The 27,662-nt window shown below is 44.2% G+C and overlaps 1 protein-coding gene across 2 annotated transcripts in view; it reads right to left on the reverse strand.

The window, feature by feature from the left end:
• CPS1 (carbamoyl-phosphate synthase 1) overlaps positions 1-27,662 on the reverse strand; it is a 131,743-nt gene that overhangs the window by 51,587 nt on the left and 52,494 nt on the right. For both annotated transcript variants that reach the window (XM_039494419.1, XM_039494420.1), the window contains 6 exons: positions 27,239-27,367; positions 23,456-23,600; positions 22,881-23,091; positions 18,603-18,801; positions 15,624-15,800; positions 5,454-5,572 (listed from right to left, as the gene is read on the reverse strand). In XM_039494419.1, the coding sequence (XP_039350353.1) occupies positions 5,454-5,572; positions 15,624-15,800; positions 18,603-18,801; positions 22,881-23,091; positions 23,456-23,600; positions 27,239-27,367 (980 nt within the window). The remainder of the gene's footprint in view (positions 1-5,453; positions 5,573-15,623; positions 15,801-18,602; positions 18,802-22,880; positions 23,092-23,455; positions 23,601-27,238; positions 27,368-27,662) is intronic.

The raw sequence follows: 27,662 nt of genomic DNA on the forward strand, positions 1-27,662 counted from the left end.
CACACTTGCCCACTCTGCATATGAGAAGACCTGTGTCACAGAAGGTCACATTTGCTAATTCTCAGTGCTGAGAGCATGGAGATGTCCAGTGACAAATCTTAAAAATCTCCAGCATCTCAGCACAAGTCATTGATCAGCATATTATCAAACAATGATGTGTGTCATCACGGTCTGCCGGCATGAATAGCACAGCTGTACCTTTTCAAGGTAAATTAGCCAAAGAGAAGGAATGGCCTGGCGATGAGGGCACAGATCTGGGACTTAGATGACCTGAGTTTAATTCTTTGCTCTGACACAGACTCCTTGTGTGACCTTGGGCACATCACTTAATCACTCTGGGCCATCTGTAAAATGGGGGTTAGGCTACTCCCTCACTTCCACCTTTTGTCTGCTTTGACCTTTTAAACTGTAAGCTCTGCACAGGGCAAGATTTCTTACTATGTATATGTACAACAACTAGCACAGTGGGGTCCCAATCTTTTCACAGATTCTGTGGTGGGATGGGACCAATGCAATCATCTAGGCTGACCTCCTGTGTAACACAGGCCATAGAACTTCGCTGAATTAATTCCTGTTTCAACTTGGTTGGGCCCGGGGATGCTCTACTGGAATACCAATATTATTATAAAATGCTATAGGAAATAAGGACCTAGAAAATACACCAGCTCCTGTAAGAACCAGTCTCGCATGGGTCACCCAGGTACAACACACCCCTTCTCTGCTCCAACACCGCACAGACACAAAACACCATTGTCACTTTCACGCGAAACGTCATGACTCTGACATTTCAAATGAAAAAAAGGGGCTAGGGAAGGGCATATTTCAAACCAACGATATCAGCGCCATGAAATTCCTCAGAGCTGCGAAACTACCCATAATGAAATGGGGAATAGTTCCCAAGAAATTGCCATGAGAAAATCATCACCTCTTTCTACTGATTAATAACTCAGACACAACAGCTGATTTAAACAGGTGGTTGCTGACCTACCAGTGTCCCTTTCAAAGTCTTTTACAGTTCTGAAAAAAAAATTCATCAGACAATATAAGTAGTCCTGTTGGTACTGATAGAGAGCCAGATCCTCGGCAGGTGTACGCTATGCTGCTATACGCCAGCTGAGAATGTGACTCAGGATGCGATGGGTCTGATTTTCAAATCTGCCCCCTCCCCACATTTTGGGCTCACAAGTAAGGTTGGGTACAATTAATTGCAGGCACTGATCAAGCAGCTAGGTAACCAGAATGGGATTTTCAGAGGAGTTTAAATAATTTAGAAGCATGAGTCCTGTTGACTTTCAAAGGGGCTTGGGCTCCCACGTCCTTTAGGTGCTTCTGAAAATTTCACCCCGAGCTGCCATCATAGCTACAGTTAATAGCATTTGGCATATGCTGTTCCTATTAAATGGAGCCCACAATGACTTGGACAGAGCAACAGGAGAGCAAAGGATTCTTACAAACATACACAGTTGGATTTTTCTAAGGGCCAGGCCTGAAAACTCAACATGGGCTTTGAAAACCAAGCTGTGTGCTCTCCATTTCTCCAATCGGAACTACTCAGAACAATTCCACGACTGGGCTCGTGACATAAACGCTCTACCAAAGGTGACAACCTTTGCTGGCTCCATAGTGACACACAGTAAGCGATCATTTACAACGAATCACTAATGTGATTGTTGATTAGTTGTACCCCGGAGGCACCTAGAGGTCCCAACTGACATAAAGGCCCTGCACAGACCCAGCTCCTGCATGTCTTCAGCATAATGCACCAGGATAGACCCTTTTTACATGTTGCTTTCTTTGGTTTTGCTCTCCCACCTCCCCAGTCAATCTGTTTGGTTCCTTGGGAGTGTTTGATTAGATGCACATTTATACCAGCGGAGGATGGGGGCCAATCAGCTTAGATGTATTGAAGTCAGTGGGGCTATGCTAATGGACACCATGGAGAATCTGGCCCATGAGGATTGATACAAAGGTCTTAAACTGCATTGATCCATTACCAGTTCCGTGTGGTGCTTCCCGTTTATGGCAAGAAGTGTGAGGCTGTGTACTGATGTGTGACCTGCAGGAGCAGGCCAGTCACGTGCTCTGCAGCTCAGTTACTGGTTGTCTGGCTAATAATGTAGGGGTGTGAATGGCAATGCACGACACCTACAGTAGAAACAGGGGAGGGGAAGGGCAGATGCTTAGAGGACTGGGGAAAAGTGTGCCAGGGAAACAAAGGAGGCAAATGGAAACGTAATGGCCGTGGCAGATCAGGTGAAAGCACCTGTGCAGGGCTGAGACAATGAGGGAGACAGAGTGTAAGGTGCATGTGGATAGGGCAAGGTAGACAGGACGGTGGGGACACTGGCAGTTGGGTAGGGATGGGGACACACAGCAGCGAACACCCAATTCCTCTCCTTTTCCTCCTCTCCCCCTTGGTTTTGGTGTGTGGTGGTTCAGCCTGCGAACCCCTGAAAACATTGGGTAGGCAGAGCTCCCTCTGCCTGCTCTTCACCATCCCCTCCGCTTTGGATGCTTCTCAAGCCAAGCCAACCGTGCAAGCCTTATGGGAAGCAAGGGGCATGATACGAGAAATAAGGAAGGGGAAGAGTGGTGCCTAGACACTGTACCTCAGCAATGGAAGTGCAACATGAAGAGACCCGTATTACTGAGTTCTAAAGGGAAGTGCTGCTTAGCATAATGGATCAGCGCCCAGGCTAACACCTGCCTCCCTTTCTTTGCCATACTACAGAGCGCTGCAATTTCCTCGGTCACATGATTCATGTTTATATCATCCCCACCTGGAAAGGGGTTTCTTGCTTCTCAAAAGCAAGCCATGCTCAGTTATTCTGCCATATCTAACATGTTACAAGACATTATTTCTCCATCCTTGGGTATGTATCCTCTCAATATATTCCCTGTCTCTGTGTGCATGTCCTCAGCCCCACTGCACCACTTGGCGAGCCAATGGATCTGGACGTCTGAGGATTTCCCCAACAAGAGGGAATCCCTATAGTATCTTCCCCTTGCAGACCCTGGTGTATGGAGCATGGCTGGTGTTGGGGGTGGGAAGAGGGCATGGACAGATGACTGCTATGCTTTGGCAACTACTGGCTGGCATGAGACTGCTCTAACTTGCACGGGTGGTGGGAAGCAGGAGAGCTGAACCTGTCTGTGGCTGGCCTAAGGAAGCTCAAAGGTGACATAAAACTGTCTTTACCCTTCTCTTAGGTCCTGCGCTGAGTTCATCTCACTCAGACGTGAGGACTGGGGTTATATAGTATAGCAATATACTTGTGTGTAAAACACTAACCTCCCTTTCTGTGTGTCTTTAGGAACATGCAGATTACAGGCTATCCAGAGCCACAAAGTTTGGCTGTGAATCCACATCTAAGGTTCAGTGGATAGAGCGCTGGATTGTGACTCATTCTACTCCTGGCTCTGCCACTGCCCTGCTGGGTGACCTTGGGCAAGTCACTCCACTGCTCAGTTTCCCCATCTGTATCATGGGGATAATAATACTGCCCTCCTTTGTAAAGTGTTTGAGAACTACTGATGGAAAGCACTAGATAAGAGCTGGGCATTGTTGTTGTTATTGTGATGATCATGATGATGATGATGAACTCATCTGGGTTTTGGTTTGGACCATTATAGAAAGATAAGGATCAACTGAAAGGTCTGGATATTATAATGTATTATACACACTCACAATATGTATGTGTATATCAGAATATCCATGTAGAGAGAGTCATGTTTGCATAAACACAGCGCTTGCTAATGCAGCTGTGCTTGTAATAACCCATGCCGTCATTTTTCTGGGTTGTCATTATTCCCTCTAAAACCGATTATGTTCAATTTGCAAACACTGAATCTTACAGCAGAATGAAAAATAAAGCAAGTAGCTCCGGTGAATACACACATGAAAGACCTGAGCACTGACTTGGAGAAGGCTCTTGCTTGCATGCAACAGCTGAGCCAGCTGTCATCCAATAATGGCTGAAAGGGAGGAGGATGGAGAGTGTGTTCTAGGTTCCACCAACCTGGAAGTCAGTAACACTTTCCATTGTAGTTCTGCCACTAAACTCCCTCTATGACCTTGGGAAGGTCATTTGACTATGTGCCTCAGCTAATCCATCTATATCATGGGTGCAATAACATTAATGTACCTATCCCACAGAGGCACTGTGAGATTTAATTAACTAATAGGTCAGATCTTCAGCTAACAGAAATCAGTTCAGCTCCCTTTACTTTAATGGAGTGATGTCAATTTACACCACGGGAGGGTATGACCATCCTCTGGACAGTGCTTTGAGATCCTGAATATATAATTCCAGAGTATTCTAATTACAATTATATCCCGAGAAACAGTGGGGAAAACAAATTGGTTCTGTGTAAACACAGTAACTTTATATGCATGAGATTTTTTAAATGAAACCAGCACACAAATGAAACATGACATGGAAGTTAGAGAGGAATTACACATGCTGGGTAATAATAGAGTTTTATAGGTATCCTTCCACAGGCATTCTCCTCTCTGTGCCTTTATTTCTGCTTAGCTAGAATCCCAACTCACTTTCTGGGGGGAAACAAAAACTACTCAATTAAAAATGTACAGCTTGTCAAAGAAGCAGAACTCACGGGAAGTGAAAGCATATTTCATAACAAACATCTTGTATGTTTCTGCCCAGTCTCTTGCTACAAGTGCTGTGTACTATAAGTTTCTGGTGCCCTCATGTGGTTCAACTGCAGTAATGCAACATGTATCCAAAACGCAGGCAACAGAGCAGACAATAATAACTCAGCTGGCCTTGTAAACCATGAAGAGAAAGCTGCAGTCAGCAAAAGGCAGAGACTGATATACAGCCTGGAGCTTCGATTTACTGCTATCTATTGTGGTTCATTTTATATGGTCACTTTAAAAAACCAGAAGATTTATATTTAAATGTGTTCGAAATTATAGCTGTTCTAAACTGAGGAGGAATAGCATGTGGGAAGCAAGGCAGACAGCTTAGAAAGCAATCAACCAGTCAGAAACGCACTGTGTTTGGCTCTCAGGTGTAAAAAGCCAGGGAGAATCTATCGAGAGTATTAGCTGAAAGGTTAAGCATACCCTAGCTATGCAAATGCAGTCTCGGATCTCACATTTGGGGGGAGGGTTAGCAAATCCTAGCTTTGAAACTACATCAAGGACTTTCTAATCCAGGTGGGATTTCTAGAACCCTTAAGATCAGCTGAGATAGACAAGATGCCTTTACTTCTAGAGCAGCGCTCTTCAGTGCAGTTGCTGCTACATGGATGGAGGTAGCCACTTAGTGCAATGCATTAGGGTTTAAGATAACTCAGGCTGCAATGAGGACTGACAGTCACTTTTCGGCCTTGCTTGTGTTTGTGCACAAGCCTGCAGCCAGTTTCCCAGCTATGTGATGCCAAGCAAAAAGGCTGTATCCTTAGAGAAAGCTGTTTGATTTCCCTACCTGCTGAGTTCCTTCAGGCTTTTCTCCATGTTCACAATATCCCGCATCTTATAGATGAACCATCTGTCAATGGCTGTGAGTTTGTGAATATCATCCACGGGGACACCGTCGTGCAAGGCCTGCCGAAGAGAGGAGATAGTAAACCAGACACTTTAACAAACACATCATATGTATCCGATTTGCCTGGAAATGTGTAGTAATTATTCCTCATCTCCTATTAACGTCAGCAAGACTTTTGTCTGAGCAAGGAGTGCAGAATTTGGCTCCCAGTGAAAGTCTCTGCCCAAACTCCAATTGACTTCAATAGGGACTGATGCTGGTGGACACTTGCTGTAACTTCATATGCTGTGTATGCTTCATGATCTCTCTCTCTCTCTCTCTCTCTCTCTCTCTCTCTCTCATATGCTTACCCCCTGCTACTGACTTCTCATCTCTACCTCTTATTACCAAGGTCCTGTACATTCCATAGTCCTGTGGTCTGCTAGAAGCAAATGTGATCAAAGAAAGGTTTAAGTTTTCAATGGTTGAGAAACTGGTTACTTTTGAAATGGACTCTGATTTATAGTTTAAAGATAGATTGTCTCAGAAATCCTGGATCTGAAATACCCCTGAACTATGGAAAAGTTCACATCCAGAACCAAACTTTGCAGCCGTGACACCACTCTGGTTCTTTCTCATTCTCAAGGTAATGCAGGCTTCAAACTTTCCTGAACATGCTTAATTATGAGGTTTTGGTTTTTTAAATTTATTTTTAGCAAACCATCTATATTCACTGGGTAAAAGGAAACCCACTCTATCATCCCAAAGGCAATGTAGTACAGGATACAGTATTTTTTTTAAATATCCCCACATGTAAATAAAGTACAGGTATAAGAGGTAGATATTAATAGTTATTATTATGATGTGGCTAAATACTGAACTCTTTTTTCTCTTATACTTTAATTTTTTTTTAATAAAGCCCATTTCCATGTGACCATTTCACAAATGGGCCACATCATCTTAGTAAGCTTCTCTTATCATCTGCTCCAAATACCTCTCATTTATGAGGGCCACAGCCTAATGCCAAGACTGGTTGACACTGTATATGATCTTGGCCCAGTCAGGAGTTTCATTGGGTTTCGCATCTCTCCTGTGGTTTTCGACTATAGTAGAAGAACACAGTAAAAGGCAATAGCTGTGAAGGGCATCTGAGCTCTCGCCTTTTCCGACACAACAGGCATCGTAGTCATCACCCCCAACAAATAGTGAAAAACCTTGACGTGTTGGGGGGGAGAGAGAGAAGGCATCTGATGAGACTCGACTCAAACAGAGCTCAGTGGTAACAACAACTAGCGCCTGGCCGTTTAGATGTCAGAGAGCTGGTTAGGGATTTCTGATCCAATCGATCCCAGCTGTCTGAGTTACCTTAAACTGAGTCAAGCAAGCTGAAATTTTAAAACCCAAAACACTGGCCTCACTCAGTTATTGACGGGGGTGAATCCGTGCTCCATGTTAGACCAAGGCGTTTCTGTGGAGGGCAAGTGGGGAATTAAAGGCTTAACTGTTCCTTGTTCAGACAACGGTCAAAAGGAAATCTGACATTTTGCCCCATCCCCATCGTCATGTGCCCATCCCTAACTTGGGCCTTACCTTTCTAAATGGCTCCTGTGGCTCCTGTAAGGGCAGTCAGGAAAGATCTTGCCACTCAAATCAAAGAGAAAACTGTAGCCAACACTAGCACCGGTGCTGACGGGTGTTTTGTGCTTGTAAATATATGTGCCTCCCCAGCTTAAAACCACCTGTTCATTTGTCTCTAGAGTACAGGCCTTATCCAAGTCTGAAGCAACCTGCCTGATTCCTCATTGCTTTGCACCCTGCAGTGTCATTTACACCTGCACAAAGCGCAAATACAATGATACCAAATCAGAATGGTGGCCTTACTTCCAATATCATCTCCCTTTGCAAACATGTAAATGAAAGGCCCTGGGGAATGGCCCACAGAAAAACTTTGGGATGTCTCTAGAAGTTATTTTCTTATTTCCACTGTTGTAGACTAATTTTAAATGTCCTAAAAGCAGGAGAAGAAAGAAAGAAAGAAAGAAAGAAAGAAAGAAAGAAAGAAAGAAAGAAAGAAAGAAAGAAAGCATATTGTGTCTCCATCAGCCTTCTTGGAAATTTATACAAGGTTTATAAGAGGGAGAATTGAATGGAAATCATCAGCAAATGCAGTACAACCTCAGCTAGCCACGAGTCATGGTGGAGACTGAAAATATCCAATAATTATTACATGTACTGCATTGGCGTCTTAGAAGCACTGACAGACATTGAGGCTCTGTTATGCTAGGCACTGTACATATGCCTGGTAAAAGAGAATCTCTGTCCCAAATAATTTACAATCTAAATAGACAAGATGAAGTGTGTGTCATAAACAGATAGTTAAGGGTTAATGTCTCTTTTACCTCTAAAGGGTTAAGAAGCTCAGTAAACCTGGCTGACACCTGACCAGAGGACCAATAAGGGGACAAGATACTTTCAAATCTTGGTGGAGGGAAGTCTTTGTTTTGTGTTCTTTGTTTTGGGGGTTGTTCGTTCTCGGGACTGAGAGGGACCAGACGTCAATCCAGGCTCTCCAAATCTTTCTGAATCAGTCTCATGTTTCAAATTTGTAAGTACCTAGTCAGGAAGGCGTGTTAGTCTTATGTTTGTTTTCTCAACCTGTAAATGTTTCTTTTGCTGGAAGGATTTTTACCTCTGTTTGCTGTAACTTTGAACCTGAGGCTAGAGGGGCTTTCTCTGGCTATATAAATCTAAGTACCCTGTAATGCATTTTCCATCCTGATTTTACAGAGATAATTTTTACCTTTTCTTTTTCTTTAATTAAAAGCTTTCCTTTTAAGAACCTGATTGATTTTTCTTTGTTTTAAGATCCAGGGAATTGGGTCTGAACTCACCAGGGATTGGTGGGGGGGAAAAGGAGTGGGGATGGTTAATTCCTCTTTGTTTTAAGATCCAAGGAGTTTTGGATCTGTGTGAAGCCTCTCAAGGCAACCCAGGGAGGGGAAAGTCTGGGGAAAAAGGAGGAGGGAATGGTTAATTTCTCCTTGTGTTAAGATCTAAGGGATTTGGATCTGTGTTCCCCAGGGAAGGTTTTGGGGGGACAGGGAGTGTGTCAGACACTAACTTCTGGCTGGTGGCAGTGTTACCAGGTCTAAGCTGGGAATTAAGCTTAGAAGGGTCCATGCAGGTCCCCACATCTGTACCCTAAAGTGCAGAGTGGGGGAGGAAACCTTGACATGGTGAGCAGTGGTGTGGGATTTTTTTTAAGAACCAAAAGCCAGTGAGATTTTTTTTTCTCTAGCTGCTTAGAAAGCAGCCTGAGGGGAGAGGTGTTAAGTTTTTCTAACAAGGCTTTGTTAGAAAGGATTTCCAGCTGGGCTTAGCTGGAGGGTAATTACAGTTTGCAAAAGACAAGTTACAAACCAGTTTTTCTGGTCTCTTCTCATTCAGAAGTCCAGTTAAAAGCTGTAAGCAAACAGACAGCAAAAGGAATTTCCAGGCTGAATTGTTTTATTTCTTTCTACCTCTCAGGTATAGCTAGTTAGAAAGTCTTTATTAACCAAGCAGCCCTGAGCTGAAGCATCCCAGTTTCAGTGAGCTGCAGAGGGGTGTGGCCAGCACAAGAAATCAGAAACATGAGTACCAAGGGGGCAACTAAACAGGAGCTGGCTAGGCTGGAAGCAGAAGAGAAAGCCAAAGAGGCTGACCACAGGAGAGAGATGGAGAGGAAAGAAAAAGAGATGGAAAGAGAAGAAAAAGCCAAAGAGGCTGACCACCGGAGGGCTTTGGAGCTCCAGAGAGAGGCCCACCAGCAGGCCCTGGAATTAGCAAAGGCTAAGCAGGATGGAACAGCCAACCCTAACAACCCTTCTACAGGTACTGGTTCCCATCCCAGAAAATTCCCCACCTACAAGGCAGGTGATGATACTGAGGCCTTCTTAGAAAATTTTGAAAGGACCTGCCTTGGGTACAGCATCCCTGCAGACCAGTACATGATAGAGCTGAGGCCACAGCTCAGTGGACCCTTAGCAGAGGTGGCGGCTGAAATGCCTAAGGCACAAATGAACGATTATAAACTTTTTCCAACCAAGGCCAGAATCAGAATGGGGCTAACCCCTGAGCATGCCCGTCGGTGGTTCAGAGCCCTAAGGTGGAAACCCGATGTGTCATTTACCCGACACGCCTACCACATTGAAAAAAATTGGGAGGCCTGAATCTCAGGAACAAGTACTGAATCTCTGGAAGCTCTGTCCTTCCTAATGCAAATGGAGCAGTTCTTAGAGGGTGTTCCTGAGGAAATAGAGAGGTACATCCTAAATGGGAAACCCAAAACTGTAACCGAGGCGGGGGAGATTGGAGCCAGATGGGTGGAAGTGGCAGAAAAAAAAAGAACTACTAGCAAGGGGAGCGAATATCAGAAGGGGCAAACCGAAAATAAACTCTATCACCGGGGGCAACCCAAGACCCCACCTACAACCCAAGGAAAGCCCCAGACACCCTATTGTCCCACCTCACCAATCTCCAGCAACCCACCTCGGCCCAGTGACCAGTCAGCTGGGCGATGTTTTAAATGTAATGAACTGGGACATATAAAGGCCAACTGCCCCAAGAACCCCAATCGAGTACAGTTCATTACAACACCATCACACCAAAAATCCCCAGGCCCAGATGCCTCTCAAATACCCTCGGAGCAAAGGGAAACCTTGAGAGTGGGCGGGAAGAAGGTTATCGCATGGAGAGACACCGGGGCACAAGTGTCAGCTATCCACCAATCCTTAGTGGACCCCAAATTCATCAACCCAAAGGCCCAAGTGACAATTCGCCCATTCATGTCAAAATCTTTAAACTTGCCTACAGCTGCATTGCCTGTCCAGTACAAGGGCTGGTCAGGAATGTGGACTTTTGCAGTCTATGACAATTATTCCATCCCCATGCTACTGGGGGAAGACTTGGCCAACCATGTGAAGCTGGCCAGGAAGGTGGGAATGGTCACACGCAGCCAGGCCAAGCAAGTTTCCACACCCATCCCTGTTCCTGAGCCGTCCACCAGGGCCCCATCTGTGCTACCAGAGACCCAGACAGAGGTGATGGAACCGGATCCCCTGCCAACGACTGCAACAGCCATAGTACATCCAGTCCCAGAACCGGAACTGGAAGAGCAACCAGCACCAGAACCGTTGCCAGCACTGACGCCAGCGCTTGCAAACCCATCTACCACTCCAACGCCGGAGGGCACCAGCGGGCCTGAACTGGCAGAAGCAGCAGACAACCCTACCCAAGAGGCTCAGCCAGAGCCTGAAATATCACCTAGTGCACCAGCGGAGAGCGGTTCACAGTCAACGGAAACAACCTCATCACCTACATCGCTTCCACAGGGACCAAGTCCACAGTCTAAGGAGGAACTGGTATCTCCAGCCTCAAGGGAACAGTTCCAGACTGAGCAGGAAGCGGATGACAGCCTTCAGAAAGCTTGGGTGGTGGCACAGAGCACCCCACCGCCTCTCAGCTCTTCTAACCGATCCCGGTTTGTTGTAGAACAAGGACTTTTATACAAGGAGACTCTTTCTGGTGGACACCAGAAAGACTGGCATCCTCAAAAACAGTTGGTAGTTCCAACTAAGTACCGGGTAAAGCTCTTAAGCTTAGCCCATGATCATCCCAGTGGCCATTCTGGGGTGAACAGAACCAAAGACAGGTTGGGGAAGTCCTTCCACTGGCAGGGAATGGGCAAGGACGTTGCTAATTATGTCCGGTCTTGTGAGGTGTGCCAATGGGTGGGAAAGCCCCAAGACCAGATCAAAGCCCCTCTCCAGGCACTCCCCATAATTGAGGTCCCATTTCAGCAATTAGCTGTGGATATTCTGGGTCCTTTCCCAAAAAAGACTCCCAGAGGAAAGCAGTACATACTGACTTTCATGGATTTTGCTACCCGATGGCCGGAAGCAGTAGCTCTAAGCAACACCAGGGCTAAAACTGTGTGCCAGGCCTTAGCAGACATTTTTGCCAGGGTAGGTTGGCCCTCCGACATCCTCACAGATTCAGGAACTAATTTCCTGGCAGGAACCATGAAAAATCTGTGGGAATCTCATGGGGTGAATCACTTGGTTGCCACCCCTTACCACCATCAAACCAATGGCATGGTGGAGAGGTTTAATGGAACTTTGGGGGCCATGATACATAAATTCGTAAATGAACACTCCACTGATTGGGATCTAGTGTTGCAGCAGTTGCTTTTTGCCTACAGGGCTGTACCACATTCCAGTTTAGGGTTTTCACCATTCGAACTTGTGTATGGCCACAAAGTTAAGGGGCCATTACAGTTGGTAAAGCAGCAATGGGAGGGGTTTACGCCTTCTCCAGGAACTAACATTCTGGACTTTGTAAGCAACCTACAGAGCACCCTCCGACACTCTTTAGCCCTTGCTAAGGAAAACCTAAAGGATGCTCAGGAGGAGCAAAAGGCCTGGTATGATAAACATACCAGACAGCGTTCCTTCAAAGTAGGGGACCAGGTTATGGTCTTGAAGGCGCAACAGGCCCATAAGATGAAAGCATCATGGGAAAGGCCATTCACGGTCCAAGAGCGCCTGGAAGCTGTTAACTATCTCATAGCATTCCCCACCTCAACCCTAAAGCGTACCATGTTAATTCTCTCAAGCCCTTTTATTCCAGAGACTTAAAGGTTTGTCAGTTTACAGCCCAGGGAGGAAATAACGCTGAGTGGCCTGAAGGTGTCTACTACAAAGAAAAAAGTAACGGTGGCATGGAAGAGGTGAACCTCTCCACAACTCTGGAACGTCTGCAGCAGCAACAGATCAAGGAGCTGTGCACTCACTTCGCCCCCTTGTTCTCAGCCACCCCAGGACGGACTGAACGGGCATACCACTCCATTGACACAGGTAATGCTCACCCAATTAGAACCCCACCCTACCGGGTGTCTCCTCATGCCCAAGTTGCTGTAAAACGGGAGATCCAAAACATGCTACAGATGGGTATAATCCGCCCCTCTACCAGTGCACGGGCATCTCCAGTGGCTCTAGTTCCCAAATCAGATGGGGAAATACGCTTTTGCGTGGACTACCGTAAGCTAAATGCTGTAACTCATCCCGACAACTATCCAATGCCATGCACCGATGAGCTATTGGAAAAATTGGGACGTGCCCAGTTCATCTCTACATTAGATTTAACCAAGGGGTACTGGCAAGTACTGCTAAATGAACCCGCCAAAGAAAAGTCAGCCTTCATCACACATGCAGGGGTGTATGAATTTAATGTGCTTCCCTTCGGGCTGCATAATGCACCCGCCACCTTCCAAAGACTTGTAGATGATCTCCTATCAGGATTGGGAGAGTCTGCAGTTGCCTACCTCGATGATGTGGCCATTTTTTCTGATTCATGGGCAGAACACCTGGTGCACCTGGAAAAACTCTTCGAGCGCATCAGGCAGGCAGGACTAACTGTTAAGGCTAAAAAGTGTCAAATAGGCCAAAACAGAGTAACTTATCTTGAACACCAGGTGGGTCAAGAAACAATAACTCCCTTACAGGCCAAGGTGGATGCTATCCAAAAGTGGCCTGTCCCAAAGTCTAAAAAACAGGTCCAATCCTTCTTAGGCTTGGCTGAATATTACAGGCGATTTGTACCACACTACAGCCAAATCGCTGCCCCACTAACAGACCTGACCAGAAAGACACAGCCAAATGCAGTTAAGTGAACTAATAAGTGTCAGAAGGCCTTTACCCAGCTTAAGGCAACACTCATGTCTGACCCTGTGCTAAGGGCCCCAGACTTTGACAAACCATTCCTAGTAACCACAGATGCATCTGAGTGTGGTGTACGAGTAGTTTTAATGCAGGAAGGACCGAATCAAAACTTCCATCCTGTCATGTTTCTCAGCAAGAAACTGTCTGAGAGGGAAAGCCACTGGCCCATCAGTAAAAAAGAATGCTATGCCATTGTGTATGCCCTGGAAAAGCTACGCCCATACGTTTGGGAACAGCGTTTCCAGCTACAAACCGACCATGCTGCGCTAAAGTGGCTTCATACTGCCAAGGGAAACAACAAAAAACTTCTTCAATGGAGTTTAGCTCTCCAAAATTTTAATTTCGAAATTCAACACATTTCAGGAGCTTCTAACAAAGTAGCTGATGCACTCTCCCGTAAAAGTTTCCCAGAATCAACTGGTTAAAAAATTGTCCTTAAAATGTGAAAAATCTTGTAGTTTTACATAATTAGTAGTATATGTAAAGGTGCATGTGTTTTATTAATCTGTTTATTATAAAGTTCTAGGAAGAAATCACCGCCAGTGTGGTTCCACACCGCCTGAGATTTGGGGGGCATGTCATAAACAGATAGTTAAGGGTTAATGTCTCTTTTACCTCTAAAGGGTTAAGCAGCTCAGTAAACCTGGCTGACACCTGACCAGAGGACCAATAAGGGGACAAGATACTTTCAAATCTTGGTGGAGGGAAATCTTTGTTTTGTGTTCTTTGTTTTGGGGGTTGTTCGTTCTCGGGACTGAGAGGGACCAGACGTCAATCCAGGCTCTCCAAATCTTTCTGAATCAGTCTCATGTTTCAAATTTGTAAGTACCTAGTTAGGAAGGCGTGTTAGTCTTATGTTTGTTTTCTCAACCTGTAAATGTTTCTTTTGCTGGAAGGATTTTTACCTCTGTTTGCTGTAACTTTGAACCTGAGGCTAGAGGGGCTTTCTCTGGCTATATAAATCTAAGTACCCTGTAATGCATTTTCCATCCTGATTTTACAGAGATAATTTTTACCTTTTCTTTTTCTTTAATTAAAAGCTTTCCTTTTAAAAACCTGATTGATTTTTCTTTGTTTTAAGATCCAGGGAATTGGGTCTGAACTCACCGGGGATTGGTGGGGGGGAAAAGGAGGGTGGTGGTTAATTCCTCTTTGTTTTAAGATCCAAGGAGTTTGGGATCTGTGTGAAGCCTCTCAAGGCAACCCAGGGAGGGGAAAGTCTGGGGAAAAAGGAGGGGGGAATGCTTAATTTCTCCTTGTGTTAAGATCTAAGGGATTTGGATCTGTGTTCCCCAGGGAAGGTTTTGGGGGGACAGGGAGTGTGCCAGACACTAACTTCTGGCTGGTGGCAGTGTTACCAGGTCTAAGCTGGGAATTAAGCTTAGAAGGGTCCATGCAGGTCCCCACATCTGTACCCTAAAGTGCAGAGTGGGGGAGGAAACCTTAACCGTGTGGGCAAAAGGAAGGAATATTATTCTCATTTTACAGGTGACGAACAGAGGCTCCCACACTCACAAAAAACACCTTGTAGCAGAGCACTCCGATTTCAAGTCCCAGACTAGCACCTTAACTACTAGCCTGCCATTACACTCCAACCAAAGGCTGTAGATATTTGCAAGAACTGTCAGTGTAATTAACAAATTTAACCCTATATCAGTTAACAGGAAGTTCTGGACAACTGAGCTGATTTAATTATGATTTAATTTTAATCCTTGTTTGCAAGATATGGTCACAGAGTAGCATGAAGATCCCCAAAAGAGACTACTCAGATTGACTGCAGCTAGCTATTTTCGTATCACCCTTGGTTTCAGAAGTCAAAAGGATCATTTTTAATTTTCTTGGTATATACTAATGTGAGTTTGCAGAACTGCCCAAACTCTGCTGTCACTTGTGCCAGCATAAATAAGGGCCAAACATTGCTCACCATTTAGCAAATGATCGTCTTACAGAAGCAAGCTAAAGAAAAAGTGCTCCAGTTGTCAACCAACATTAACCGTTTGCCTGCTGAATATGTTGCCCAGGACATGGTGGTATAATGTTCCTGCTGTTTAATGTAACAGGGATAGTCTAAAATTACAGTAATTTAAGTGAAAGGTTAATGGAAGACTCGAGTACAGCAGGTGTCATGAGGACCAGCAGAGAAAGAGTTATTTCCATCCTAAGATAACGAAGAGGAAATTATGGGGGGAAAGAGAATCTTTGTACCTTGATTCAGAGATGGAAACACAACATCATCCCCTTATGTCTGAGGTGCACAAAGAGGAAAAAGGGACGAGGGGTTAAAGAATATTCCACTCTATTACCTCAACCAACACAGTCTGGTAACTATAGTCAACAGGGTAGACCCCATAGCCTCTGCGTCCTTCATTACCTTGGCCATTGCATAGACTCGAATGCTGGAGGGGTCAGCCAGTTCTTTCTGGAGATCTAAATTGGCCGGCCACTCTTTATTCATTGGGAGACGTGACGTGAAGCCATCCACAGACGGGTGGCACATTCTCAGGGCCTTCTGGAAGCACTCCTCAAAGGTGCGCCCGATAGCCATGACCTGTAACAAAGAAAGCGCTCATGTTAACGTGCTGAGGTGTTGCCTCTCTCAGTTGTTCAGATGGCAGCGATGCTTATTAGGTAAGATTAAAGCCTATGGGAACATGTTGCGGGGAGAGAGATAGCTCAGTGGTTTGAGCATTGGCCTGCTAAATCCAGGGTTGTGAGCTCAGTCCTTAAGGGGGCCTTTTAGGGATCTGGGGCAAAAATCTGTCTGGGGATTGGTCCTGCTTTGAGCAGGGGGTTGGACTAGATGACCTCCTGAGGTCCCTTCCAACCCTGATATTCTATGATTCTAACTGACTCAAAGGAAGATTACTATCTCAGAGCTTTCAAAATCCACCTGTTTTATAATAAGGGAGAATCCTCTAAGACTAGAAGAACCTCATAGGGCAGGGGGAATTTTAAGCCTTAGAAGTGGGCAAAGGCAGAAGACTACACCTCTGCCATCAAGCCCGCATCAAACCTTAAGTAACTACCACAGTATGTTTCTGTTCAATGGTTATTTCACCTAAAAACACTCCCATTCCTACGTTCCAGTGAGCCCGTTCTGCATGGAAACTTTGCAACTCATTCCAATGTTCACATCTATATTTCACCAGAAAGCAAAATCTTAAAAGGGCACAAAAATAATCTGAAATGAAATGGGGCAAAGGTGTCATGGGAAAACTTTCGCCCCTTTCACACAGCTGCCCTGTTCCGAGCCTTCAGCCTGTCACAACACAGCTCACCAACAGTCAGGCTGAGGCTAGACAGTTCAACTAATAAAAATCACACTGGTCTGGAGTCTGGTTACCGGCACAGGCCTAGGGAGGGGACTTAAGCTGTACTTTGCCAGGAGCAGTCACAGGAGACATTCTGATTGAGAGGGATCTCTTTGAGGAACAGCTCCTCTGCTCTGGGGGCTGGTAATTTCCTGTTTGTCTGTATCAACAGTAAATTGCAATATTCTCTGTACCATCTCAACTCAGCACACCCTATGCTGGCCAGGGAGTATGAAGCCAAAGCTCTGTCTATTCCCCATTCCTCCCCCACGTCCACTGTCTGCTGGTTTGAACAAGGTTCAGATAGTCTGTGCAGGAGAATAAGAGGGGGGGTCTTATGCTCCCTTATTCCCCTATACATGTGGATAGTCCAAGTCATAATGCAGTTCAGTGGGACACTCCGGAATATAACCCTTTATTAGCTGGGGTAAAATGTGCAAAGCGCATGTATAACATGAAGTCACGGGGCATTAACACCATAAATATTTGCAGGGCCCTACTGCACCACACATTATTAAAAATACAATCACCCTGGCAAGCCTTTCCATTAGAGCTCTAATTAATCCTTCCCACCGTGCTAAGGGTATGCTCTCTGAGTGAGGAGGAGTGGGTGTTTGTAAGGCCTCACTTGTCAAAATAATTTAGTGAGGGAGCTACTTGAAAAACATTAGGGGGGAAAAAAGACAGACAACAAAAGTACACAATTAATTATTTTGCTTTGGATAACTGGTGAGTAATTAGCTAATTAAATGGATAATTTACCCATTTTGCTTCATTTCATTCCTCTTGAAAAATTAGCTGAAGATGTCACCATTATTCCAACCAGTCTTCAATTCAGATTTTAAAACTCACGCTGTTTTGTTCCTCATTTCCAAAGGCCTATCCTATCTATTCGGAGGGGGAAACCAACTGTTTAAGACAAAGCAATTTGACCCTTTCAAGAGGGCATCAGGTGCTGTGTTCTGTTTTCAGGTGCAGGATCAGGCTAGAAAGAAGGTGCATGTTTTTAACAGTGAAGGTGATTGACTATTGGAACAGCTTCCAAAAGGTTGTAGTGGATTCTCCATCACTGGAAATCTTTAAATCTTTCAGAGTGGATGTTTTCAGCAAAGAAATGCTCTTGTTCAAACACAGCTATTGGACCTGAAGTAGGAATTAATTCAAGAAAGTCCTATGGCCTGTGTTATGTAGTGGTCCCTTCTGACCTTGGAATCTACGAATCTCAAGAGAGGCCTACCATGCTATTGCCTAAAATGGCCTTTACAGTCCCAAATCATTCTAAATGAAAAGAGTAATGGATACAGCTCAGGTGATTTGAATAAGATCTCAAAAGATCAGATGTTTATCCACACCCTCTGGATTAACTGGGGCTGAAAAGCCAGGCTGCACATATTTGGAAAACAAATTTTCTACAGCCACACTAAGAACACCCCAATGGCATTTCCACAGGAAACCAGAAAATGTCAAGGAAGGTGAAAGTGAACAAGTATTGACCAATAAGTAGTAATAAAACTTTTACAAACCAAAGGCAGTTTGAGGTTCAGGACAAGTTTGCTTTCAGTTTAGGGTGATTTCTTCTCTCTGTTCTTAATCTATTTCTATTTAGTTCATTGATCCTCAGTCGACCTTCTGGACAACCACCCAGCATGGAGATCATGAAACAGACGTTAAAAATGTCCCAATTTGGTCTCTAATTTTGCATTCAAAAGACTCTGAAGACCCAGTGAATGAATGCTAACTGTTAGACAGCTAACTCGGTGATTAGTGGGCAAAACCTTGTTAATTGATATCAACATGCTGTTATGTTCAACCACAAATACACACAACACTTTTGTAACTGCAATTGATAACTGGAACCAAATTGCGAGTGCAGAACTAGCATCTGTTTTTAGAAGAGCAGCCCCTGAGGTTCTAAATCCTCCTTAGCGTTCATTTGGCTGGCAGACTAGAAAGAACCAGCATCCAGAGAGCAGGCAAGGGAGAAATGTTAAATTTCACAGGCGATGGAAAGGAAATGGAGAGAATTTCCCCACACTCACCTCTCCCACGCTCTTCATGGAGCTGCCAATCTGGCTAGAGGTGCCCTGAAAGCGGTCCAGGTCCCAGCGAGGTATCTTGGCAACCATGTAATCCAGGCTGGGCTCAAAGCAGGCAGAGGTTTTTCCTGATACTACATTCTTGATCTCCGGCAAGGGGATCCCCAGGGCGATTTTGGCAGCAATAAATGCTAATGGGTACCTGGCAGAGATGAGGGAGGGAGGCGTTTTTAGTATCATGGTTGGTACTGTAGAGGGCAAGGAAATCTATAACCCTCTGAAGCTGCTTTAGTAAAAATAGTAACTGCATTCTGTAGGGATGGCGCTCCACTCCTGGCACGTGGTATGTGAGTGCAGCTCACTGGAGAGCAGCAAGAAGCTTGGCTACAGCATGTAGGTCATAAGGGTCATGTACAGAGCTCTGGAGTAGGAATCAGCTATTAAGGAGGAAAGATGGTCTGTGGCTCAGGCACCGGATTGGGACTCAGGAGATCGAGGTCAGTTTGTGGCTCTGCCACAGACTGCCTGCATGACCTTAAGCACACCACTTAAACCCTCCGTGCCCCAGTTCCCCCTCTATAAAATTGGGATGATAATAATATTTCCTGTCTCCCACCCTTTGTCTGTCTTGTGTCTTTAGTGTGTAAGCTCTCTGAGCATGGCCTACATTTTACTATGTGTCTGTACACATCTAGCTCCATCAGGCCTAATCCTGATCCTCTAGGTGCTACTCTAACACCAACAATTAACAACAACAGAAGGGTTTACTTCTGCCTGGAGAGGGAATGAAAAGCCCTCATCTGGGGCGGGGGGTTATACTATAGGTACGTGCTTATACAAGTAAGTGTAGCACTGAGCGACTTAGGTTGGAACATGGGCTGGACAATCATTAAAAGCTGGTAAATTGACTATCCTCCATGGAATCCTTGCAACACCTGAAAAGTTTGGTGTTTCACTGCAGTTAGGCCGCTCAAGAGGGAAAGGAGGAGGAGGGAGAGACACAGAGAGTGAGTGCTATGGGAAAGCAGAGACTTTACAACAGGGATGAACGAGTGTCCTTTAAACATAGTAGCATAACCTTCCGTGAGAATCCATCTTATTTCAGCAAATAAGGGCAATTGAACACCTTAGATCAGTGGCTGGATTGCAGTGAATCAGTGCTGGGACTAGTGTTTAGCTGCATGTACTAGAGGCCAAATGTTTATGCTCAGTACAGATGAGCCTTGTTTGAAAGGAGCTAGAATAGCCTTTGCAGTCATTTTCCAGCCAGCTCTGGTGCTTGTTGGAGTAGCACATGGTGTTCTTGCAGCCTGAGTGACTCCAGTGCAGAAGGAAAACCGACTTAGTAACATCCACTTAGCAAATGAAAGCAAAAAGCAGATTTTAGTCTTTTTAGGTAACAGATGATTCCCCAGTCTGCTGGGGAAAATTGCTGGACTCAATGAGTCAGCAGGATTAATGTATTTGTTAAAAGCCCCAAAGGTACCTTTAAATTCAGAGCTAAATTCTCCCATCAGTTAACATGGGCTTTCAAGGGGTTGAAATTAGTGAGACTGGACAGGTCTAAATGGGGGCAAAAATCAGCCCAAAAGCAACAAAGGGTGTGGTGATAACTGAGCAGCAAAATTTATATAATCCTGTTTGCAGAAGCCAAGTGATTATAAATCATCCAGCAGGATTTCCTATTGTCCTAACGTTTGCTAAGAACGTCATCTTACACAACTTTCATTTGATTGAGAAAGCCTCATTGGCTGGGGTAGAGGTTAGTTTATTCCATTATAACAGGACTGTTCTCATCTTTAAGAACTGCCTACTTGGAATCACCACCAAAACAGGCAACAATGATAACTGCAGAGCAGCTGGAAATGCTAATAATTCAATATGGGTTGGCATGTGTTCGTTCATAGACGGTAATTGACAGCAAACCCCGTCAGGCCATTATTTATATTGCAGTTAGCAACTAGGGCACCATTGTAATAGGTGCTATACAAGCATATAACAAAAAGACAGTCCCCACCCTGGAGAGTTTCCAGTCCAAGTACCTCTTCCCCATACACGTCACAAAACCATTCACTCTTTCACCAACAAAGGAACTTTTGTGGGCATACATTAATGTAAAATAATGCATGCTCTCAAGCTAGCAGACTGAAATAATTCTTTAGCTATCTGACTTTAAGCACTTCACAGATACCCATAGGCAAAAATCCAAACTGGGATTTTGTAGCCTTCTCCCGAACACCACCCTGAAGGAACAGTCCTCTCTCACATTCCTATAATATTTGTCCAAAATGCAGAGGTCCCCATTAGCTGCAAAAGCATCGTCCAACCAGTCTCGATCCACACAGCATTGTTCTTAGGGAAAAGCCCAATTCTGCAGTGCTTTTACCGTGTAGCCAAATGGGGACCAAGATCTAAACACCAAACCCATTTCGATTTGTGACCCAGCCAGGACTGGAATTTCCAGAGTATGGTTCTAAAGCTGGTGGAACATTTTACAAGCTGGTGGTATTTTTTATTATTATTATTATTTTTGGAGAATCAAATGATGGTTCCCATTTTAGGAATGCTGGGTGCACTCAACTCCCACTGAAGCAACAGGAGATGTGGGTACACAACACCTTTCAGGATTGCAATGGTAGATCCCTTGTTGCAAAGCTTTCTTTGTTCTATGTACGCCATGCTACTATTTTATATATACAGTAACTCCTCACTTAAAGTTGTCCCGGTTAACGTTGTTACCTTGCTGATCAATTAGGGAACATGCTCGTTTAAAGTTGTGCAATGCTCTCTTATAACGTCATTTGGCAGCCGCCTGCTTTGTCCACTGCTTGCAGGAAGAGCAGCCTGTTGCAGCTAGCTGGTGGGGGCTTGGATAGCAGTCCCCCTATCAGCTCCTCACTCCCCTAAGTTCCCTGTGCAGCAGCTGCCCAGCAGGCTAGCAATTGCAGCTGTCCCTCCCCGCACTGCCATGTGCTGCTCCTTCCCTCTGCCTTGGAGCTGCTCCCCAAGACTCCTGCTTGCTGTGCGGGGGGGAGGGGAGGAAGAGGGGGGCTAATATCAGGGTGTCCCCCTCCCCCCTGCTCCTGCACCCCGCTTACCCTATCTTCCATAGAGCAGAGGGGACAAACGACAGGGCTCAGGACAGAGGGAGCTTGCTGGCAGCAGCAGCTGCGGTCTCAGCAAGCTGATCTAATTAACAAGGCAGTGTCCTTAAAGGGGAAATGCTCATCTCTCTCTCACACACACAGTGTGTCTCTGTCTCTGTCTGCGATGCTCTCTCCCCTCCCTCCATTCCTGCTGCCTTGTAGACTGTGTGAGTTAACGCTTGAGGGCTCAGCCAATTGCTAGTTCATCATTTAGCAGTGAGGCATTCCCTGGAAAATATCCCACCCTCTGACTTCTCCACCTCAACCAAGCTTCACAATAATCATCCCTGCGTACCAGTATTAAATTGTTTGTTTAAAATGTATATATATATATATATATATATATATATATATATATATATATATATATATATATATATATATATATATATATATATATATATATATATATATAATATATATATATATATATATATATATATATATATATATATATATATATATATATATATAGTCTTTTGTCTGGTGAAAAAAAATTCCCTGGAACCTAACCCCCTCATTTACATTAATTCTTGGGGAAACTGGATTCTCTTAACATCGTTTCGCTTAAAGTCACATTTTTCAGGAACATAACTACAATGTTAAGTGAGGAGTTACAGTATATATATATATTTACTGCAACACAAGACAAAAATGGATTTGTGTCCCCGAAGAGTCAGCTAACACAATGAAATCAACCAAATGCTTGCTGTCAGTTTTCGCTGTCTGTCTCCAATTTGCTACAGGGCTTCAACAACTGCAAGAGTTGTTGAGAACTGTAAATTAAGGACTAATTTGCACTTCTCAACAGTATCCGCAGAGTACAATTAAGAAGCCAATTTTAACCAGGCAGATTTGACCATCATTATCTCGATTAGGTTATGATTAGCCAACAAAACAAAGGCAGCTAGCAATACCATTTGATTCAATCTGGCAGAGAGCTCATTAATAACCAAGTCCTTAGGGTTCCAGAGATGATTTGCAGCCAACGTACAGATGCCAGGGAATATACTCTCTAAAACCAGCTACTAGGTTCCCCTCCTGAGAGGTTTTCCATTTGTAATACCATGCGTCTACGCTCCCTACCCCTTTCCCCAACTCCTTTCCCTGCCCCAGCTTTTCTTTCCTGCCTTACCCTGTGGCCTTGGATGCCAAGGCAGAGCTTCTGGAGAGCCTGGCATTGACCTCAATGATGCAGTACTCCAGGGAGGTAGGATGCAGGGCATACTGGATGTTGCATTCCCCCACGATGCCCAAGTGTCGGACGACCTTGATGGCACTTTCCCTCAGCATCTGAAATTCCTCGTTGGACAGTGTCTGGCTGGGAGCCACTACAATGGAATCTCCTGTTTGCCGGAAGAAAAACCACAATAGTTTGATGGCGATAAATTCTGGTCATGTCTCTGCTAACCTACTGCATCTTACAAGTTTTGAACACCAGGTGCTATGGAAGATGCCTGTTTTGGGACATTTCAAGGCAAGGGACAGCCTGTGCTACCGTGTGAAATAAGAGACAATAGGGACGGGCTTAGGTATTGAAAAGTGTGTTCCATCATATCTGGTAGTACTTAGCTCTGATAAGTATTCTACATCCTATCTCTCATTGGCCAGGTAAGTGTATCAACTATAGTTGGCAGAAAGACATTCTATGAACATGCTGATCTAAACGCAATCTACAGTAAACCACACTGTAATCTGTAAAGAACCTACCGGTATGAACTCCCATAGCATCAACATTTTCCATATTACAGACGGTGATACAGTTATCAGATGCATCTCTCACGACTTCATACTCTATCTCCTTCCAGCCTACAACAGACCTCTCCACTAGAATTTGGTTGGTCACTGCAAATGCCTGGGGAGCAGGTTGAAGAATCAATTAGGGAGGACAGACAGCAGGTGGATACAAAGGAAGAAATACATTTTTATTAAGCATGCATAACGGAACTGGACGCATTCCTGTATTTAAGGCTCTGCCACCACTGAGTGACTCTGGACAAATTATTTCCACCCTCTGTGCCTCAGTTTCCCCATCTATAAAATGGAGATAATGCTACTGGCCTCCTTTGTAAAGAACTTTGAGACCTACTGATGAAAAGCACTATATAAGAGCTAGATATTAATTATTATGGGACAATTGCCCTGTAACTTCTATTTTGCATTGGCCTCATTTAAATGGCATGGAAAACAATGTGATCAGATACAAAAGAAATGAGGACATTTGGCTTAGCAACAGAAATGAGAAATATAAATTAAAATAAAAAAATTAGGTTCTGCACTTAATTTTATATATGCGAGTAGCCCCACTGACTTCAGTAGGACGACTTCTCTATGTAAGATTAAATAGGTGACTAAGCAATGGGTGCTTGGACACACTGCTGAATTAACAACACTATTAACTAATCACACCACTAATTACTGTGACCTACTGATCAGAAGCAAGAATTATGAATTATTCTAAAACTAACCTGGAAAACATTCCTGAGCTGGTAAATGAGTATAATCCAAATGGATACATTGACATTAATATTAACTATTATACAAGGGGTTAGTTAAATCTCACGTGGAATATAGAAAATAACACACACATTATCAGACCATCCTTTCCTCGGCCTCCTTTTTGCCCTTAATTTTGCAGCCAAAACTTAAATTACTTAGTGTCATGGTAACCTATGAACACAGCTGAGCCACAGCAGGGCTGCCTGATAGGACGAGGAAGTCAGCAAACCTGCTCTTAAACTCATCAGCCTAGCTCCTGCTCCAACCACTAGGCATCACCACCCACGTCTCAGTTCGTGACACTTAGGCCATGTCTACTACATGTAACATGATAAATGCCAACTATGTTATAACATGTTTATATCTTGGGATGGGGCCTTAAGGCCTCACGCTGTGCCCATGGGCATCAATGGCAAAGCTCCCATTGACTTCAGTAGCAGAGGATCTGGGCCTTTGACAGCCACTGTTGTCCTCCAGCATCAAATACCATGGGGCGCCAAGCTTGCAGGCACTACTGTAATACAGATTAATATTAATCATCCATTTTCACATAAAAACTCTTATTTGCATCAACGGAATTCCCTTGCACAGAATCACAGACAAACAAGAACTGAATAAAATTAGACTTGTTTGCACTGGGAAAAGGAGTCTTAAGGGCAATGTAACTGAAAATTTGCAAATATTGAAGGGAATGAAAATAAGAGAGTATGATATACAGAATTGTTTTCCTTGGTCGAGTGTTTACAACCTCGCACTCCCTCCTTTCCAACAGCAATTCCTCTGCCTTTTCTATTCTATTCTATATAGGTTTTTAATTCCACACTCATCCCCATACTATCTGAGAGCCTTCCAATAGTGAATTAAACAATATGATTACACATCTGTCATGTGGTGTTTGTTCTCTCATCCTCTCCCAGAAGGGGAAGTGTGTGGAGTGGTGTGTCTTGTTTTGGTAGGGATGGTTGGATTTTGTTGTTGGTGAATATAATTTAAACACACTGAAGTCCAAAAGGAAACATGAAATGCTTGTATCTCTGAGTGAATTTACTTTTTTCTACTAAATATTTTTAACCCATTCTGATGAAATATTAATTTGTCATCATGGACATGTGCGATATTAGTAATCTACCTGCTATTCTCTTTGCTCTAATCAGTCTGATGGGTAAGGAAAGCGTTAGCACATTCTGCTTAACTAAGAAAAAAGGAGCTACGCCTACTCACGCTGGCTCTTTCTCCACGGCCCCTGGCCTCATAAAAACAGCAGTTCAGTGAGGAGCATCAGTGCATTGCATCGAATCAAACTACAAGGAACACAAGGCCAGATCCTCCACTGTTGTAAATGGGCAGAGGCCCACCGATTTCAATGACGTTATACCTAGGGTTGCCAGGCGTCTGGTTTTTGACTGGAATGCCCCGTTGAAAAGGGACCCTGGCGGTTCCAATCAGCCCTGCTGCCTGGGCCATTAAAAGTCCGAGTGGCAGCACAGCCGGGCTAAGGCAGGCTTCCTGGCTCCACGTGGCTCCTGGAAGCAGCAGCATGTCCCCACTCTGTCTCCTAGGCATAGGGGCAGCCAGAAGGTTCTGTGCGCTGCCTCCATCCCAAGCACTGGCTCCGTAGCACACACTGGCTGGCTGGGAACCGTGGCCAATGGGAGCTGTAGGGGTGGCACCTGCGGATGGGGCAGCGGAGGGTGAGGGACAGCAAGCGACAGAGGGAGGGGGGATGGAGTGAGTAGGGCAGGGCCTCAGAGAAGGGGCAGGGCAGGTGGCAGGACAAGAGTGTTTGGTTTTGTGCGAGTAGAAAGTTGGCCACCCTAGCTATACCATGTGCACCAGCTAAGTATCAGGCCCTGCTGTGCAGGATATTCTAACCTGGGGCCTACTGGATTTTGTTGACTTCAGGACTGCCTACACTGTGCTGCTCTTTGCTCTAATCACAAATCTAGCCTTTGCGCCATAGAGTCTTACTTGTGCTGCTCTATGTTTTAATCTAGTTAATTATCCCCATCAGAGCACATGAAACATGGGACTGAAATCATAGATAGAAAAGTACTGGTTTTACAAGTGAATCTCATCTCATGTTAAACTAACAGGTCTTTGATCTATATTTATCTTTGTTAGGATTCCAAGTGTTTGTCCTAGATGTTAATACTGAGGTTCCAACATTTGGGGCTTGGCAGGCAAAAATACTTTTTAGAGAGTAAATTTTAAACTGTTTTTAAAAAAAATGTTCAATAATATTAGTAAAGCTGACTGCATAAAAAAATGAAGATTTTTTTAAAACTAAAAAAAAGCTTTTTAAACCAAATGAAAATTTTCATTATAAATTGTTTTCCTGTTTTTCCATGGAAAATCAAAAACCTAGGCTTTCAAAACTGCAACATTTTAACCCCAAACTGAAAAATGTTATCTACCTTTTCTGCTTTCTGGTATGTTTTCATGGGAAATTTTTTTAAAATGCTAATTTCCTGTAGAAAAATAATTGGCAATTTTTGTCCCGCGCTAGTGAGTACAAAAGCTGAAAGGCAGGTTCCTCATAGGATTCTGGCACCGCACAAATTTCACCCTTAAGAACCAAATACACGAATGGCCTAACCCTGCCAGTCTCTCTCTATTCCTGGTCCTTAGTTATAGCTAAGCTTTTTAGTGCCTTTTTTAGGACTTTTACTTTCTCTGCATCTTCCTTGTGACATTAGCTCCTGAGAGCAGGAGAAAAGAGGCCATTATATTGCTTTTTGACCAAAACTGCTGAAACATTTGCTCAAATTATGAGTCATTTCTGGCAGAATTTAACAGCCGTGAACAATGTTATTTAATCATTCACACTACCCAAGTCAATGGCAAGTATTATGAAGACTGAACCTTACAGGACATCAAGATAATGTTTTAACAGTAAGATAAAGTATGTAGAACTAGACTAATCTGTGACTATTACAAGAATATATTAAATCAGATGGCAAGATAGATCCCTATAGCTATCAACTGCACACATACCTTGGTCCCAAGATCCAGCAGTCTCTCTTTGTCAGGACATATACCTGACCCTAGTCCACCCAGAGCATAGGCAGAGCGTATCATGACTGGGTAGCCGATCTTTTCTGCTGCGGTCAAAGCATCTTCAATCTTAAAGCAGACAGGAATAAATGTCAAATAAAATGACAAGGACTAAGCTTATTCAAGTCTACACATCAGTTTATATCATTTACTGGGAAACCCATCAATAAGGCACTTCTCCAAATCAGACAAGAGAAAAGAATTATGCCTTTGTTGTGTGTGACTCCAGGAGCCAAATTTTGCCCTCAAATACATCTGGGCATCCCTACTGACTTCCAATGCACCAGATCCCTACTTGGTACATCTCCATTGACTTCAATGGATTTACACCAGGTATGAATTTGGTTTCAGCTGTTTAAATAAT

This window comes from Mauremys reevesii, linkage group 11, assembly GCF_016161935.1.
Source record: "Mauremys reevesii isolate NIE-2019 linkage group 11, ASM1616193v1, whole genome shotgun sequence".
Classification (NCBI taxonomy): Eukaryota; Metazoa; Chordata; order Testudines; family Geoemydidae; genus Mauremys; species Mauremys reevesii.